General features: G+C 40.5%; 1 protein-coding gene across 6 annotated transcripts in view; it reads right to left on the bottom strand.

The window, feature by feature from the left end:
- ARHGAP29 (Rho GTPase activating protein 29) overlaps nt 1–19,486 on the bottom strand; it is a 79,708-nt gene that overhangs the window by 44,420 nt on the left and 15,802 nt on the right. For 3 of the 6 annotated variants that reach the window (XM_054833036.1, XM_054833038.1, XM_054833037.1), the window contains exons 1-2: nt 8,668–8,800; nt 5,533–5,844 (exon numbers count right to left, since the gene is read on the bottom strand). The exons of 1 other annotated variant lie outside the window; for it this stretch is intronic. In XM_054833036.1, coding sequence (XP_054689011.1) covers nt 5,533–5,844; nt 8,668–8,740 — 385 coding nt within the window. In that variant the 5' untranslated portion in view covers nt 8,741–8,800. Of the gene's footprint in view, nt 1–5,532; nt 5,879–8,667; nt 8,802–19,486 lie in introns of those variants that run through there. 2 more of the 6 variants (XM_054833043.1, XM_054833040.1) reach the window with 2 other exon arrangements.

The raw sequence follows: 19,486 nt of genomic DNA, 5'->3' as shown, positions 1-19,486 counted from the left end.
CATCCAGAGACTGTTGCAAAAAGGGTAAACACTTTATCAGATCCTTGTTTAGAGCATTTTGCCCACCTACCACGCATTCATACTACGAGATGTCATTAGACAGGTAAATAAATCCAGTTTAAGGTGTATCAAAGAGCATCTTTCATTGAGAAACATCAAAATTGGAATAAAGAACAAACAGCAAAATTACACCTAGTATTATAAATTATCATAATTTCAATCTGTAATCTTCACTGCAACAGCTAATGAACTTCAGATTTCCCTAGCAAAACAGGACGAACTGACTTTCAAAAATACTGCCTCAGAAAAAGGACATTAATGTTTTTCACCATAAGAAAATAAAGAAATAAAAATCAAATGCTAAAAATACTACAGTGCCTTAAATTGTACTAAAACTATGGACAGTACTAAAACTCCCACACATTATCAAGCCTGGAAGGGCTGAAATCATTCATCTTTGACCCTCAGGCACTATACTCAGTACACAGCTTTTGGTGTAGTGTAGCATGCGATTAATACCCATCTCCATGGTGCTAAAACAAGGTTTTGAAGTCACTAGAGAGCACAAGTTCCTTATTTGGAGGAAACTATTTAACTTGACACACCTTTAAAATTGTCCCACTGGGCTGAATATCTTATCCTTCAAAAATAGGGACCAGATAGGTTTCAAGTTAGGTAGCATTCCTGATCCTTTTAAAAACATTGCTGCTACTATAAAGAGGATGCAGACAATCCTGACCAGGCCATCCAGCTTCACCTGTATTTTTACCTCTGCTTCAGTTAAAAAAAAAAAAGAAAAGAAAAGAAAAAAAAAAAAAAAAAAAAGAAAAAAAAGAAAAAAAAAAGAAAAAAAAGAAAAAAAAAAAGAAATCTTATCAAATTCTAAGAAACCAAACAGCAAAATGTGATCTTCAAAGAGAAATCTGCAATGAAAGGTAAGACCTTTATCTTGCTAGTCTGTTTTTTCAGATATCTGGAAAAAAGCATATATTAACATTTTAGAATAAGCTACAATTTACAGTAGTTGAAGATAGGATGAACTTGAGGAAGAAGCTTTTGCTCATGAAAAGGATGCAGAATTACCCACATGAAGCACACAGTACCACGCTTTGAAGATTACTTCAAAGTTTGTGATAAAGCAAAAAAATATTCTGAAGTGCAGTCAAGAAGATTATATATTAAAGTATAATTACTCCTGCACTTTTAAACCATATACAAATTTTACCCTTACAGCTATTCATAGTGAAACACAATATTTCCCACAGTCCCAAGGGTAGACCTTACAGTGCAAAGCATACATTACATTCCTTAAAAAAGAAAAATAAATAACAGATGTCACAAAACTAGTAGCTAACTATCTTCAGACTAGGGAAACAGGAATGTTTCCCCCATCTCTGATATGACATAAATAAAAGCTACTATTTACTGTTTAAAACACTTAGTAAAATATCTTCTAATTAGGAACTCTGACTGTCCTCTAAATATTCTTTTGTGTGGTCCTTTTAAACCTGAGTAAATGAAACTCATTTGAGCAAAGACCACACAGTGGCACCATTTGCTTAAAACAACAGCGGAATTTATTATATGCAGTAACAGCACAGTCTGTACTGTCACCAGTCTCATACATAAATATCTATTCTTAAATAGATTCTCAACTTTGCATATCTATGCAATAAGCAATACTATTTTTGAACTGATAAATTCCCTAACAGAAGTTTGTAAGAGGTAGATCCTGCATATTTAGTCCCCAAAAGTGGCTTACATGCTTTCTATACAACTTCTATGAGGTACAGACATCCTTATATTTTGAAAAGATTGGACAGTATACAGCAGTTACCCATATGTCCCATTCTCCAAAAGAACATATTATGCACGTAGAAGTCACCCAGCCTCAAAATTCAACAGCACTTACTCGCAGACACGTTAAACCCATGCTTTGGGACAAGAATTAACCTCTTCAAGTTACAGGATTTACCTTAAGTATACCTCACACGCTTCAAATTCTTAAGCATTTTCAAATACAGTGGTCAGGTTCTTAAGCCTTCAGTGGGTCTCTGCGGGAAGCAAAAAACTTCTCTGTTCCTAAAATATTCTCTACCATGGAAAGTTACTTTTCTTGAGTGCCACTACCTCTGAAGATCCCAGACAGCTCCAGCCTTTAGATTATACTTCATTGTATGTCCCACCTTTTCAAAGAGGAGTGCAAGTTGAAGGCAACAATTAGGTTATCACACTCGCAACCAATAGCTGAAAAGTTATTATTGGAACTCAAAACACAAAGAGAAAACTTGCCAGCTTCCAAGCCATTATGTCTTAACAGTTTGTACTTAGGATGTACATTGAAACCGAAAGAACTAAACCTAGGGTACATCAAGAATACAAATGTTATCAATAAAACAGAAAACTCTAATGAAGAGTCTTAAAAGTAGCACAGATTGCAGGTAATGATCTGAGTCTTCTAGGTATTAATTCAACAAACACTCTCAAGTTTGGCCTTCCAGGGAAGGATTTCCAAGGAAAGGAAGACTGACTTATTTTGCATCTCCTCAATATTTTTCAATTATCTCTGACCTTATAAAGTACAAAGGCTACAAATGAAGATCTTTCAGTTCAAACACAAAGACATGATGGCAATATAATTATCCTTACTAATATCAGCCATATGACACAGTCTCACTTATCTGGAAATTTAACTGAAGACTGGACCAAGAGACTCAGCACTAACTGTGCAGTTCAACTACTACAGGTTCAACATGTCATCAAGTAGAATTAAATAAAAAATTTCTTCTGAAACAGCACTGGATTAATTGACCTACGTTCAAAAATGCCCAGACCTCCTCTTTAATGAAATATCTTGATCCCATGCCTCAAGTTGGATCACTAATAACAGATGGTTACATCCAGTTAGTACAATGCCTAGATTCAAGCGGGAATTTTAAAGACAGCAAGAAGTGGAGCATATGGAACACATGGTATTTCACTCAACACAAGAACCAACTGCAGCTCCCTCATGTCCAAACAGCTGACAAACTTAACTCTACAGTTTATTCAGAGGGGTTTTTGTTTGTGAGGGGGGCTGGGGTTGGTGGTGGAGGTTTTTTTTGGTTTTATGTGAAGTATCATTATGAAACAAGTTTCCTACTTGGTGTCAGCAAGGAGATTCAAACTGGTTTAAATTTCAGCTTATACAACAAACATAGTTGGGTGAGAGTCTGAAAATAATCAAAGGAAGTTACAATGCTAGGTTTACCTTTGTTGAAAAGTAATATCCAAAATTTATTCAGTATTATGACAATAAGACTACTGTAAGAAATTAAATTATATATTAATATATAAGTAATGCAAAGAGAAATATCCTTTAAATCTACAGAAAGTTTCAGTTATACAACTCTCTCCCCTTAAGAGATCTCAACTTATTCTTCATGTTATATATCAACCTGCATTGGTAAAACACAGTACAAGTCTATAATCCAAAGGCACTTGTGATCTAGTGTAGACATGAATACGTTATAATCCAAAATAGCTTAGATTCAAGATAGTATCATCAGGAGAATGTTAAGTGAACCATAGGTGAATAGCTGCTAGGCTCTTCCAAGGCAGCTCAGATAACACGAGCAGAGAATACCAACATCAGTCGATATGAAATTCAAGGCACGCACCCACTGCAATCAGCCTACCTACTGATGCAGACCCAGTAGTGGAAAGGCTGGCCCTGGCAACCAGGGAGCCACGTGGTCAAGAATGAAGTTACTGTACACAGAAAGGAGTTTTTAGACAAATTGGCCAAAACGACAATACTATGACTAAGAGTAGATGTTGAAGCTAACTGAGGGAAATAGTGGTTAGAGGCTGAAAGAGCTACAGCAGAATCTAGAATGCTTACCAGGCAAATACAAGAGCTCGCTGATGCAACCCTGCTGCACCACTTACGTTTACTTCTGAACTGCTTGAAGATGCACGTGGCATATACATAAAAATATTTTTTTTTCTGTAGCTAGTAGCAGAATTTATTTTTAGCTCTTATTTCATAAACTTTGGAGCAAAGTTTTACTATTCAACAAAATCTACATCAAATCAATAGACTAATGCTGTCCAAAAAGAAAGAAATTAATTTCCTATCCCTGCAATTGATTCCACCTTGGAAGAATTCATGTAACTAATTTCAGGATGGTGGTAAACTGCAAGCATTACAAGCCAGAATTTTACATATAAGAAGTCTGTTCAATCACCTTAGTAAGTTTTTGTTAATTTTTGGACAGATTCTAAACTGTAAACATATCCAAAGATAAATAAGATGGAGAAATGCAATCGAAGCTATGCAGCTTCCAGGAGGTTGTCTCCAGCCAGCAGTAAGGAAGCCCAATATTACAGAACTCACTATATTATGAGATTTTGGGCACAGAGGTCAAAAAGAACACTCCCAACTGTGCGAAAATAAACATCTGTCCTTTATAAGTTAACAATCCCTTAAACGTTTCACAAATTAATTCCACAATGTAGTATAAAACAAGAACACAAGTCCTGTCTTCCGTGTTAGTTTTCTGGATCTTCCAAGTACAAAACTTTAAATTGAATATGTTAATTAACAACTGCTGCATGGCAACTGGAACATTTCAGTATTTTGATAGTCCTTTCCTACAGGATGCCCATTTCAGTGTCAGTAGGCACCAAACACCTCACCTCACAAATAACTCCATTCATCCTGTGTGGTCTGCAAAGCCACAGTTGACATGAAGTGATCACTAGTCTTAAATTATTGCTCTGTTAAGATTTGTTCACCCCTTTTGGCAGAGGTATTTCAGCTGTGTGCAGACTCACTTCGAACACAGAAGTGACTGCAAATGCTCAGCACATCTTACACAAAACTGCTCTGGAGATGTCATTTCAGCTATTAATGCGATAACATTTCTGCAGAAGTTCGATAAAAGCTTTCCTGCTGATGACTAAAAATGGACCAATATCATTTCCTTAAAGGAATAATAACACACAACAATGCATACTCCTCATAAGCCAGAAAATTTGCAGTTTCCACCTGCTGGCAGAAGATGGTAAATACTTATCTTGTAGAGGAAGAAAGTGCAAAAAGTTACATTCTACCTTAAAACTCAAACTATTAACAGTAAGAGTTTCAAAACCCAAACCAAAACAGCCTAGAAAACTGAAACATCACCAAAATATTCACAGAATTCTTTGGAATTACAAAAACCATTCAGGTGGTTAAAAACTAATCAGTTGATGGTCTCACTAACATTTAGCATCAGCCTAGCAGCCTGCTAAAAAGCCTATTTTCCCTTGTTATGATTATGAAACAGATTGCACAGTGTTCTGATGAGCAAATACAGAACCCAAACTAACAACCACCATTTCCCGTAATCATCATGCTGGGGGAGGGGAAGGGGGCAGAAGGGAGGACAAAGGGGGAAGGTAAAGGACAAGGGGGAATAACCACAGTAAATAGTAGTTAAAAACATGAATGGAGTTGTGAGAGCTTCAGAAAATTGAAGAATTAAGAATAAATAACAACTGACATACCTTCTGAAAGAATGGCTTCCTTCAAATAGAGTAGCACATCTGCAAATTTTCTGACATCATTCACCAGTTGCATGATATATTCTGGATCCACAACAGGATTATCATAGCAGTCTGAGTTGGAGCTAATGCTGCTCAGAGAGCTGCTCTTGGTGCTGCGCCCCATTCCCCAATTTCCTGAATTAGAGATGGTGAAGAAGTTGGAGGTAGACAGTCGGGCTAATCCCAAACCACGCTTGTTACTTCCACCGTTCTGTCGCAACATCCCAGCAGCCGCTGTGCTTATTGAGCTCTCACAGTTAACACTCAGTGTTGCTTCATGTCCATTTGACAAGCCAAAGACGAAACCCTTAAAAATTGGGGAGGGGGAGCGCGTGGGGGCGGGAAGGGGGGAAAGGAGGTGGAACAGAAGGAAAAATGCTGATTAGTATAGAAATATATGTGAACTAATACTTTTGTACTGACAAGATCCAAAACTTCTTTCAAGATGATACTGCTTTACATTATAATACTTCAGTTAAGCATTGTAAAGGTTTTTGACTGTTTGAAGTTATTTCAATTTGTACAGCAGATACAGTGTTGCATAAAAATCACAAAACTAATTATGATGCATGCTTATTTCATGAGAAAAGTTTCTTCCCTGAATATTTATTCTGGAAACCTTAAGAATCGAGTTCTTGACATGTACCCTGAAACCTGTTCTTTAACATGCAATGCTACTACAACTGAATACAATTGCAAAAACACTCGATGTGATATAGACCATGAGCAACATCCCTGCTTGCATCAACCACCAAGCTGTATTCAGCATCCTGTCTCTTAAGATAATAGACAGCCTTGATCTGATAGGGTGAATTTTCTTTGTGTAGACTGTGGCGAGCAAGAAACCATGGCCTATTACAGTTCGTCTCAGAAAGAAAAACATCCTGAAAGAAGTCATGTTATCTTTTAATATGAAAGGCAATCAAAGGAAAGACATAGAAAAGTGAAGAGATTTAAAAACTATTTTAGTATTAAAGTTTATCTGCAAATCTCAGTGCAGTTATCTTGAAGGGTGTTGCTCTGCTTTAGTACACCTTGAAAGTTCCACCATAAAAACGCCCAAATTCAGGGGCATATATCTTGGTATAAAACTACTTGCATTCCTTTCGTTTAGGAAAAAGGGAATGCTACTGCCAATTTCCCCATGTCAGGTTAAGCGATTCATTTAAAAGTAGCGAACTCCAGGTGGCGGAGTCAGGTATGGTTCCAGCAGATCACACAATGCCTGCTATTATTCTCTCAACAGCAGGAGAAATCCTCAATGTTTACACTGTATGGAACATGACAGCTAAAAAGTTAACGTGGGTTGCAGACATATGTGCAGCAAAATCTCAAATTCAACTATTTTCAGCTAAAAATAAAATTACTATGATCTAAAAATGCAGGATGAAATGGGTTATCCTGCGTATGTTTCTATTTAGTTAGGCCAAGTGAAGAAGTAGCACCTTTAACATTTTGAACACTCCCACTATGTATTTCAACAGGCGTTATTCTAATGCGCTTCAATTATTTTTCCATTATTTCTGCTTTATTTCTCTTTGCAATTTAAAAATATCAGAGGAAACATGGTCAAAGCAGTTGTTTTTGTAATTAATCTGGCAGGCCTTCCAGGGACCGTGCACTGGGGAGAGGAAAAAGAAAACTTCAGAATTTAACACAAATAAACTGCTCTAATTTCTGTTTACTGTTTAAAGTCAGTACCTATAAGAGTACACATGAGACTATACAAATAATGCAGATAATTAAGCAATTCCAAACACCTCAAGTAGATTGAAGTGAGGTTTACATTAAACATAACGTTTAAGCAAGTTGTTTCTGTTCCCACATATAATTCTCATGGCTACAAAGCTACTTTGCAATTCCACCTTCCAATTATGGAAAAAAAAAAAGCCACATAACCATCTCTCCTTTTAACAAGTGTGATATCTATTTATATCAAGACAGAGATTTTCATATTATTTAAAAGACATGCCTCTTTTAAGTCTGGCCAGCTTCAGAGTCAACTTTAAGTAGACCTACGTTAGACCTGTTCTGTAGCAAGTCCATACTTTTAAAGTTGTGTTATTTTAGAGATATGCTGGGGTTTGGGGTTTTTTTATTCAGAAGAGCAACAATTAGTACAATGCCACCACTTTGAAAATTATAAGAGTGATGACAAAGTGTTTCTGAATGGAAAAAACTTGAGAGAAACTTTTGCTGTAAAGTAGCAGCAGAACCAAAACTGAACAGTTTAGTACAACAGTCACTTTTTCCTCATAAATATTAGCTCTGATGTCTGCTCCAAGGCAGGTGGGGAAAAGTTTCCCTCACAGAACACATGCCTTTCATTACTGAGAAGTGTTTCATATTTCTTCAGGAGACTCCGGCTTTGAAAACAAAAAGCGTCCACCAGCTTTTCTATAAACGCCTCCAGACTCCTCTGGTTAAAGAGCGAGCCATTGCCAGTCCCGACGAAAAAAAGGAAAAAAAAAATAAAGCGCCAGATATTTCAGAAATTTGCTCTCCCAGCACAATTTCCCCGGTAGGGAGGATAAAAAAAAAAAAAAAAGTTAAAAAAGGAAAAAAAAAGCGAATACGCTCCGAAGGGGCCACGTCGCTCAGCCGGTGCCAGCCCCCGGCCGAGGGCAGGGCCGTGCCCCGGGCGGGGGTCGGCGCTCCGCCCTGCCCCCGCCGCGCATTCCTGACGGCCCGCCGCCGCCAGACCGCACGTCCTCCGCGGCCAGGGATTTCCCCGCAGCCGCCCGGCCGCGGGGGGAGCGGCGGCGCTACAGGTAGCGGGCAGAGGCCGCGGAGGCGCCGCAGGGAGACCGCGTGATGTGCGGGGCAGGGCGGAGGTGGGCCCTCGGCCCCCGCCCGGTACCGCTCCGGGGAACCGCCGGGCGGCGAGGTGGGCTCGGAGGGGCGACACCCGCACCGGGGACCCGACGGGAGCAGAAGAGGGGCACCGGGCCCCTCCAGCCGCCCTCGTTCCGCCGGCCACTCGCCGCCGCCCTGCCCCACGCTCACCCGCGGCTCCTCCCGGCGGCGATAGGTGACGCCCCCCCCCCCCCGTCGCGGCGCGTCCCGCGTCCCACCTCCCCCGGCGGCGGCCCTTACCAGAGAGCGGCGGCCGAGCGCAGGCAGCAGCCGGGCCGCCGCGGGCCCTGCGCACTCCTGCCCCGCTGCCCATGGAGCGCCCTCCCTACAGCGCAGCCCTCGCCGCCGCCGCCGCCGCCGCCCCCGGGGTCGCCGCCGCTCCCGGCGCCGCCCCTCACGCCCGCGGCCCGCCGTTGGCCGGCCGCGCGCCGCGGGGCGGGGCCCCGTGAGGGGCCCGCCCTCCCTCCCGCGGGCGCGCGGGAAGCCGCGGGGTCCCGCGGCCGGGGCGGCGTGGGGGGTGTGCAGCGCGACTCGGCGCTGGGGAGCGGAGAGCCGAGATCGGGCCGATAAGCCGAACAATGGCCGGTGGGACACGGGAAGGGAGGATTCGCTCTCCGGCTCCCGCCGCATCGCCCTCGCCGCGCCGCCAGCCAGCCGGCCGAGGAGCCCGGCACCGCAGCTGCCCCGCCGAACAACGCCCGCTCGGCCGCCGTGCTGCGCTGCGCCGCCGCTTCAGTGCAAGGCACAGCCCGTACCTCCTTCTGAAGGGAGCTCGGAACTGCCGGGCATTCAGCGTGTGTGCAGGCAGAGCTCGGGGAAAGGTGCTGCACAGACATAACCGGTGTACACAAAACAAGCTTCAGAAGTGAGGAAAAGCCCAAATTCAGGCTACGTGGTGTTGAGCAAACAGGACTTACTTCTAAGTGTTTTACCCAACAAGAAACAAAAACACTGGCAAAAGGGAGAATATATTTCTCATACTCAACCTCCCACGCTTTCTACTTCTGAATCTAGTATGTCATTCATTGTACAGCTTCCAGTATTGTTATGAGTAAGATGTGTGCGTGCACACATACACACTTTCCTTTCTATTATACTCAGCTTGCTTTTATTTCTGGATGAGCTCAATTGGCTACTTAGGGAAAATAAAAGCAGTAACAAAATCAAAATGTAACAACATTAGGCTATACTCCCAGGATGGGAGTGGATTCAGCTACCCAGACTGCCAAATTTTGGCATAATTTAGCTTCTGAATTTAGTTGCATGTGGACATATATGCACATTTTTCTGGTTAAGAAGCAAAAGAAGTTGGAAAAGCAGAAATTTGCAGCATCATACAGAAACTCAAATAGTTCCCAGCAGCATCAGGACCATTAGACCTTTGCACAGACTTCTGTTACATCAGCTCACAGTTACTGATGGCAGCAGTAGTTTTTCCATCTTCTAGAGGCAGGGACTACAAACCGACACTATTCTTCACTAATAAAAGGCCATTTAAATTCAGCAATCTTAGATCTGATGCCCAAGCTCTGGAATGGGACATACTTCCAATAACATATCAAAGCCCTCAGCATCTAATTCTTAGCCTAGGCCCTCAAGTCTAGCAGTTTCAGGCTTTACATCTTGAAATTCCAACCAACCTTCTCCTTGGTCCACTCTTCCTCTCCATATATGCCATAATTACTTCTACTGGAAGAATCTTATTCCCTTTCTTTTGGAATTTATAAAGCCTGAAACTAAGCAACCAAACTAAAACAAGTTGTGACATTACTTATCTCTAGTGTCAATGTTGAGCACTGTCCAGTAACTGTTCTTTACCTTAAAAAACTCCTAAATAAAATGTGATGTAAATTTAGAAATCCAGTAAATGTTATAAATTCTTCAAGTCTTCCAAGTATGGAGAAAAGCAAACAAAGAAAACAATGCCCTGAGCTTCAGAAAGATTTTGATCATTTAGGTAATTGATCCAGCAAATGTCAAAATCAGAGTAAACAATTGTAAACTAATTTAACGTGAAAGCAAGTAACTATGGTAGGTAATGCGAGCTAAATAGTACAATCAACAATCACATCATCAGAAAAAGTATTAAAGGTTTACTGTGGGAAAAGTCATTGAAACCATTAGATAAGTGTCCAATAGCAATAAAAAAGATAAACAAGAAATTCCACCTATACGTATCAATAGAATACAAAGCAATGGATACTATTTGGTCTGCCAAACCTTTGTTAGAAAGAAAAGCATATAGCTACAGCAGATTCTCTCTTCCTTACAGACACTCTTTTTGAAAACAGAAGTGGCTTTAACTTGCCATAATTACACCTTTCCCAGGCACATTTTAGAAAATGCAAGGAAGAATAAGCTCAGCTGTTCTGAGTACATACCCAGCCCTAATCCTTTCAGTTTCTGAAGCAGGCATACATTTCATTATGCTTCAGCCCGTCCACGCGTTAGTCTTCTCTCTCTCATCTTGGCTCCCACATAGGCTAACCTGCATCCATACAAGAATTCAGCAAGTTTTTTTTGGTGAATCATTTATTTGCAAAAAAAAAAAAAAATCAGTTCCAGAGGTCAAACTGAACGTGACAAAAAAATAGAAATACTAGGATTACATGCTTTTATGCTTCTGAAATATTTTGTTTCAGGCACTTTTGATTTAAAACATAAAAGTGCTCAACATTGTGGGAGGCCTAGCTTCAAACATCTTTTGAAAAAAGGATTTGAGCCCACATCTGCCACATTATGTGAATGTTAACTGAAGTTTTGGGTTTTCCTCAAAGTAAGACAACAATTGTCCTTTTTCATTTTGGTTGTTCAGAGTTTTTTTCCTCCCCATTTTCAGTTTGGCTGCCAAATTGAATACAGTCCTCTGAGTTGCCCCTGAATCAAGACTAGCACAAAATAGCTGCAACCATGTCCCAGACTGTACAGTGTTGATTACCTCCTAAATTGCCTTGGAAAATATTGCATGAAAGAGAAATGGAAAAATCAGATCTATCTTCAAGAAAATATGGCTTGCATAAAAAAACAGGTGTACATCACAGCTTGCAACGTTTGCTGCAGTAGATAAACTAGAAGGAGGATTAAGGGTCTGACAGCTGCTGTATGTTGGTCATCCTTTGATAGTCTACATCTTTTTTAGCCGAATATAACCTGCAGCATCACTAATGCAGGCTTCAGAGAAGCAACAGAAGTTGAGCAGGTGAAAGGCTGTTTAAACTCATCTTTTTTCTGCACTTCACTCAACTATCATAGTTTGCTTGAAATGAACAATGAGTTTGTTGAATGAACAATCAGTTATTAGGCAAATAGTGAAGACTGGGGCAATAAAAATAGTACAGTGTCTCAACAATGTATTCTCCAAGAATTAACACCAAAATCAAATTTGTTTTCATTAAAAATGCTGAATTTTCTTGTGAGCAGCTACTGAAATCTCTAACTCATTAAGAGCCACTTGTGTGATTCTTTTAACAGTTTTTTTTTTCCTGATAGAGCACGTGTAGACAGTGAAATAAAAGCTGTAGCCCATCTCTTTTACAAAAAAAACCCCAAAACAACAACAAAATCTATGGAGTAAACTCCAAGTACCTGCTTTGCCCTTCTCAGTGTTGAACAGCACTTTACTCACACAACAGTCCCTTGAAATTCAAAGGAAAGCCTGCCTGATGAAAGCTGCTCTACACTGCAGCTTCCAATCACTGTTAAGAAACATTTCTAGGTAGCAGCATTAACGTAACCAAAACTGAAAAAGTGACATTTGTTAAGAAATCAGTTTCAAAATACTGTCTCTATTCCATGTATCTGCAGAAGTGCCAAATATTCTAGACAAGTTGGAAGACATAAATTATGAGTCTATAGCTGACTGTGAGCAATAAGGGTTCAATACAGAACTGGGTATTTGTTACTATTGTTAACTGCCAAGTCAGCAAGAGAAGCAACAGCTGAGGAGGGAACTCAGTTCTAGCCACACACTAAGCATCACAATAAATAATTTTAAACAAATTACTTAGATAACTTGGTAGAAGTTTCCACCTTCTACTTACATTCCAACGAGCAGAATTCTGCTCTCAAGAAGTATTTCCATAAACCATTTATTTCCAAGAATCTTATATACAGGCTCCTGCAAAAGGCCAACATAATTTGTATATCAGAAAACAGTTCAAGACTGAGCTCATTTTAAAGGAAATAATGTGAAATTTTTGGTAAAACAAAACCTTGCCCACAGCTACATTTTAAGTTTTAATGAACAGTCAATGAAGAACAGCTAGAACTCAAACCTGAAAATCATTTGTATAAAGTCTGAGAAAACTCAGAAAATTGTTTCCCCAGCCCCATTGCATCTAATGCTGGTTTATAAAAGAATTTATTTTTTCTCTCATGAGATCTCCATTTTGGCTGTAGTAAGTGCCACCCATCTACCTGAGAACCCATCAAGATACCCAGATGCATACACACTTCCTAGAACATTTCAGCCACTGCACCAAATGCCCTTAGGGGAGCTACGTGGGTGAAACTGCAGCAGCCACTATGCACTGGAATGAACCTGCAGAGCCAACTGATAGAGAACAGAAGCACCCCATCTCCTGCAGACAGGCTTCTCAACCAGGGATCAGCCATCTCTCTCTTCTCAGTCCTGATCTTCAAGGCAGACCACAAAACACTTCAAAAGATGAGCAAGGAAAATGAAATCCAAACCTTTAGCAGGTATTAAAAACTGTATCTTTTGTTTAATGACTCATTACAATTCACCCCCAAGATAATCCCTCCATGCTTTTTAACTTGATGAACGAGGGCTCTCTCTTTTCTATAGAAGATAATCACTTAATCACCTCTCCCCCTGCTAATAGTCCTTTTCCCCACTAATCACTCCTTTATTTCACAATTATTACCTGTTTTTTCTCTCAGCTGATCTAGCTGATATTTAGCCTAAGGCATAGCAGTTATTCTCAAACCTGATGCCCCAAAACTTGTTGGCTTTTTCTTTTCAATTATATCAACTGATCTGATTTAAAACTCTTTCCCTGGTCTTTCTTTTTTTTATATAACATCCTGTCCTGCTCAGGATGAGCTACATACCATCATTAACTATTTCTCAAAAATGATGCAAGGCTGGAAGGGTGATGTGAGAAATGCAACTGGACACAGAACAACTCCATTTGCTAATCCTCCAAGGAAAAAGATCACCACTGGCACGGGCAGCACCCCATTTCCTAACTTTTAACAAGCAGTTTCTTAAAAAACTTCCACCTTAACTAGCAATTGCCAAGGAGGACAGTGGGTGGTGAGGAATGAGGGGAAAGACTGCATGAAGGAAGCAACTTGCAGAACCTTCGCAGCTTGCCAAACACACTATTAACCAACAGTAATTATGGCACAGCAACCTGCTGCTTTGGGAGCCAGGAGGCCTGAAGCTAACCACCCTGGCTCAGTTAGCCCCACCTGCTGTACCGGTACCAGCTGGATTTAAGGGAGAGAAAGCCCACCAATTAAGGGTTAGCAGAGAAACAGACTGTTTCTACAGGGAACAGGAGGTTTGGCTAGGAACTGCTTGTAGGTGGTAACTTGCTGAAGGCTGTCGGCCAGGCTGTTGGCTTGATGTGCTCTGGGTAGCAGGGTTACTGCCTGCCAGCTGAGAGGTGGTAAGCAAAGCTGCCAGGGCTGGATTTGCCTGGCAGGAGAAGGGGGTTGTGATGTAGCTTCTGTTGGCTTTGTGTTTTGAATTAAGGTTTGGAAGTAGATTATAAGATACAGAGGCAGTGCTACCCAGTTTCTGAAAGTCCTCGGGATGCCAGGCCTGTGGGGTGCTGGGGCAGGTCTCCTGCTGTTGCTGGGTTTCTTGCTGCTCTGGAGTATGCCAAAATCCTTCTGAAGGTGCGGACTGTTGCTGCTCTCAGCTGTAAAGCAAGAATTTCTTTATATGTTCTTGACAGTTTTTAGTAGCTTAAGTGTTTGATAAATCAGATGAAAAAAAATGTGGCTAGAAACTTTTCCTTCCCTCTCCTTTTGCATAATTACTAACACAACGGTAAGTCAGTTCAAGTGTAGCAAATAAACCTCCTAATCCTCCATAGTTTCATAACTATGGTTAGAGAAAAGTGGAGTGTAAGTTAAAAATATTCCTTTGCCAAAGAAAACATAAGGTCCTTAAGTAGCAAATGCACTACACATGATTAAGTGGTTTCTACTTCCAGATCTATGTTTTTACTTCTTCCTTCCTTCTCCCGCCTCTGATGTTGTGGCGTGATCTTCCACATCCAGTCCTGACAAAATGATCCAGGTTAAAAGAACCCCTATGGCTAAAGGTCTTGCAGTTCATTAGGATCATTTTGCCAAAAGAGTGAGTACAGTTTGCCTCAATGCTGGCAAACCTAAGCGTGATGGTTTGTGATGGGGTAGAGAGCTGCAACCTCACAATGTGCATTAGGTGAAGCTGGAATAGTTTTTCTCATTGTGGCTTAGGGCTTTCTGTGCTAGTCTCACAGACTCTATTTGGCTTCCATATGCAGTTTTGTTGCCAGGGATCATATTTTTATGTTGGAGCCTAGACAAATGAGAGAGACTTAGCTAAAGATCAGCACCGTTGATACCTCGGCTGTTATACAGTTTGTGCAGGAAGAAACTGTTTCATATTCAGTTTTTATGCCAATATATCTGTTTCAGATACAATGACATATGTTTTCTGGGTTTTTTCGCACTTCAGGAGGAGGAAAAAAAGTTAAACCAAAACTATTCCTAGCTGCTTGCAATTATATAGGCAAAACCCCTGCCTTATACTGCACTCATACTAGGATATATTATTCTCAATATAGGTATCCTCATAACTGTGTAAGTGAACCTTGTTTAGTGGGTGTAGTTAAAGAATAAAGATGACCAATATCAGCTAGTAAGGACAATTGAGCTAATCACTGTGAATTTGAAGTGTAGTGATTATGTGTGCTTTTATACCAGTATATCTGAACCGTGGCTAGGGGACTGCTCAGATACAGCAGAGGGCAAGGTCATGAACTGCCTTCTCCTGTGCATGACTAATGGCCAGTATTCAGTACTTCAGGACCCAAAGGGACTGGAAAATACAGGTTATTCTCATCATTACAGAGCAAGGTATGCTTTACCCTTACTATAGCTCATAGATAATGAAGCTCTATGCTAAAGTAGATCTGATCATTCTGCTTTCTAACTGCAGAGGCAACATCTGACTATAATATTACCAAGACTAGGAAAACATAAGCCAGCTATAATGTACGGTTGGCCTGAAGTTTTGCTGAATTTCATATGCTGGTCACGTTACCTGAGGAAGTATTTTTTGTATGAGGAACTCATTCAGTGGTTTTTCATCCTCAACTTTATAACCTGAATATCTCAATCAAGTTCTTTCTAACATCTTCTTACCAATTAAGCATTACAGTCTGTTTTGTGATACAGTAGTCTTAACCACCTGCATTAATTTAGATCTTTAAAATGACATCCTACTTTATCGAACATTGGTGAGTGTATATGCTAGAGGGTATAATATTGTTTAATGAAGTCGCTAAAGTGATCACAATGTGTTCATAGGTTTTGAAAGTACAATGCTATTGCCCATCTCTTTCGGTGTTTGTGAATTCAGATCAGTCTCCTGAGGCAATATTGTCACGAGGATTCTGTAGCATGTAACTAGATCAGCGACAAAGGTGAGCTCTACTCCTAGTCCTGAGTAACAGCGTACATAATTTGTTGGTGGTATTTCTCATCTAAAAAAAATGTCCTCGCTTCTGTCAATGATAATTATGAATGCCTCTTGATCATCAATATGAGCTTCAGACAAAGCTTCTGGGAGAGGACTTGCTACTCTGAGCTCTTCCACCCATCAGTATTTCCTTTCGTTCAAAGTATTGGATCTTCACTCAAGTGATATAATTACAGAGGAAAGAAACATGCCATGCAGTTGTGAGACTTGTCCATGTGAACAGTTCTGGTATAAATAAATGCAAGTAGAAAAGATACAGGTATGGGCCCTTTAAGGGTGGGAAAGTTACTAAACACCTCTTAAATAGCTTTAAGTGCACTAATCCCTGAACTACTGTACAAAAACTTCAGTAAAAATAGTGAACTCTGTTCAGTTTCTCATGAAATGTTTGTAGATGCCTGGTCCCAAGGGACAATTCCTGAGCAAAGCTCAGCTGTGAATCTTCCGCCAGCCTAGGTGCAGCACCTAAATTCCTGAAGGGGATTTCCTGCTCACCTTAATGGCTCTTTGCTCAGGGCACAGGTTGCCAAGCTGTACTGTAATGAGGCTCCTAAATCTTCCTCTTTACAACACAGGGAGTGTAGGTGGCTAAAAAGGATTTCCTGTAGGCCGCGGGGTGGGACAAGTGTTAGAGCCCATCAGTCTCTCACTGGATTTGGCCCCAAAGTTGCTAATCCAATGCCAATGGTGGTTTGTTTTGTTTTGTTTCCCGTTTTTGCTTTAGTAATGATGAATCTGATTAGCTGCAAGACAGCAGATGCTATGGTAATATAAGATTCGAATAACAGATGCGAGAACAGGCTCTGGCCTTGGTTTAAATGACATTTATTATTATTTAACATTTTCTTGTGCAATGGAAGCCAGGTTTTCTGCTCTTTGAGAAACTCCGTACTGAATAATATGTATAAAATCAGGACCATTATTATTTTATACATATATAAATCTGAGAAAAAAAAGTGCTGCATCTAAAAGAGCAGTATACATTTTGAAATATGATACTCATCACAGAAGGGTTAAGTGATAAGCTAAGAGATCTGATCTATTTCTGTCATCTCACCTAGGTAAAATAATTCAACATGATACTTACAGTTAAAGCTCAACAAAGGAAGTGTGTAAAGCTCTGTTATTTTTGGTTATGCATACGGCATAAAAATAGACTACCATTCACTACAATGAAACCCACAATATTTTAACAAATTTATTCTGATAAAAGCCATAAATGGCTTGTACTTCCTGATAGCTATTACAAGAAGTTTAGTTTCAGCAAATATTTTAAAAACCTGTAGCCCTAATGAGATAGCCAAATTATATATAAATAGAAAACTGCAGTATTAAATAAAAATAAATAACCCAAGCCCTACTTGTTTATGTCCAAGTTATTACTGGTTCATTGGCACCTTAGCAGTACGGAACCGTGTTTGGTAACAGCATGAATGAGAAATCAAAGTTGACAGGTTTGCAAATGTAGTGAATGGGAAGAGCACTGATGTCACCTGAGTTATGGCAGAATGCACTCTGACTGGAGACCCTCCTCAGCTTTCTCCTGCAAATTAACTTGTCTTGGTAGGAACACGTGGAGGTTCCCTGTGAGTTCTCCAGCTTGCCCCATGATTCAGAAAGGTCGTGGTCCCTGCTTATGATGGGATGCATCTGTGAGGAGACTTAGATCACATGTCTAAGTCAAGATGACTGCAGATAGTCCTTTTGCTTTAGCAGACACTGCTGGTATCTGCTCTGGGAACCAAGCAGGTACAAACCTAGAGAGATGCAAATTCCTTTCTCCCAGGACCAGAGGTCTTTACCAGCCCAGGTCTGCGGCCTGCGTGCTGTTCCCTCCTTGCCACCCTGATACTGTTTTGTGGAGTGGCTTTGGAGACCATCCTCTTCAGACAGACAGCCTCCAATGCAAGACTTAGCCATGAAGCAGCATATAATCAAGAAAGCAACACTGGCAATCTTCTGTAGCGTAGGAATGTGACTCCAGTGCTGATGGAGCATTTCCCATCTAATTTCAGTAACTTCTTCCAACCAATAGAAAAATCTCTGAGACAGGCTTGGCTGCCAAACCTTACAGGCTTTGAAGTCTGCTGGCAGGTAAAAGCTGTATGTCAGTGACCTACAAAAACATCAAAAGGTTTGTCAGAGAATGCTGTTGCAAGGGCTGGAAACTGGAAATCTAAAAGAAAATCCTCAAAGATAATATTAAGGGACTTCAAAGGTAGGAGATATGTAGAAAATCAACACTAGTCAAAATCAGACAGAGAAACAAAAATTTTCTGACTTGAGTATAAGTTGGAAAGGAAATAAAAGGGAGAAATACGTACTGCTTTTTATGGTCACATGAGTACATGTACTGTGTAAGCAACAGCTATCTTGTCTGCAGGGTGTGTGTATCAGTGTGCTCAGAATATACATATATACAGTTAATACCTCAAAAGGAGACTAATAATGTCCATATTTTTCTTTTTACTTGCCTATCTAAAGGTGCCGTATAATATGATTTTTTAAAAATAACAGTTTATCACAGTGTAGTGAGTAATAATGCAAGACACCATCGTTAAAGCTCAGGTCCTTCACATAACCTGCCAGAATCCAATGTGGGACCTAAAAGACTCAAAGCAAAGGCATCAAATGTAGGAAATTTACTCAGCTATAGATTAATCTCAATAGTACAAGGGTTTTTATAATCTCTGGTACTTGATGTCTTAAGTAAGGAGAGAGTTAGCAGGGAGTTCCCAGCTTTACAAACAGACACTGTGAAGAATTGCTCCACGGGGTTTTTTGTTTGTTTTAAGGGTTCGTGTGTGTGTGTGTGGGTTGTTTGGGGTTTTTTGAGTGTGGGGTTTTTTCTTTTTTTTTGGTTTTTAGTTTTGCCATCTAAGAATCACAGCTACTGTACTGAGATTCAGACTGGGTTTCTGAATCTGGCTCTTGCCACAAAACCTGTTCTGTGAAGACAGGTTCTATTGGAACAAGCTGCAGGAGTGGGTCCTCCATCAATGCCTTGGTGCAGAGTGAAACAAATTAGAAAGAAGAAGGAAATAGCAGCAGCATATCATCTTGAACATCAAAATGACCATGTGAAGACACTTTCAAAATGCATTACAGCACACTTGTGTGTGTTCTGTGTGGTCTTCCATGGTGCCAGAGTGTACAGGGCTGTAGTTAAAATTCCATTGATAAGTTTTTTTCCTTTTTGTGAAGTTCTGTTTTCAATTTTCAGTGTGTAGCAGTGTTACCAAATATGGCAGAATCTGCTACCACTCTGGACTTGTATCACTGCCTATGCACTGGGCATGCATAACAGAACCAGATTTCTTTTTTTTTTCTTTAATT

The sequence above is a fragment of the Grus americana genome, chromosome 8 (assembly GCF_028858705.1).
Source record: "Grus americana isolate bGruAme1 chromosome 8, bGruAme1.mat, whole genome shotgun sequence".
Classification (NCBI taxonomy): Eukaryota; Metazoa; Chordata; class Aves; order Gruiformes; family Gruidae; genus Grus; species Grus americana.
Note: the sequence above shows the minus strand (reverse complement) of the source record. Positions and strands in the feature narration are given on the sequence as shown.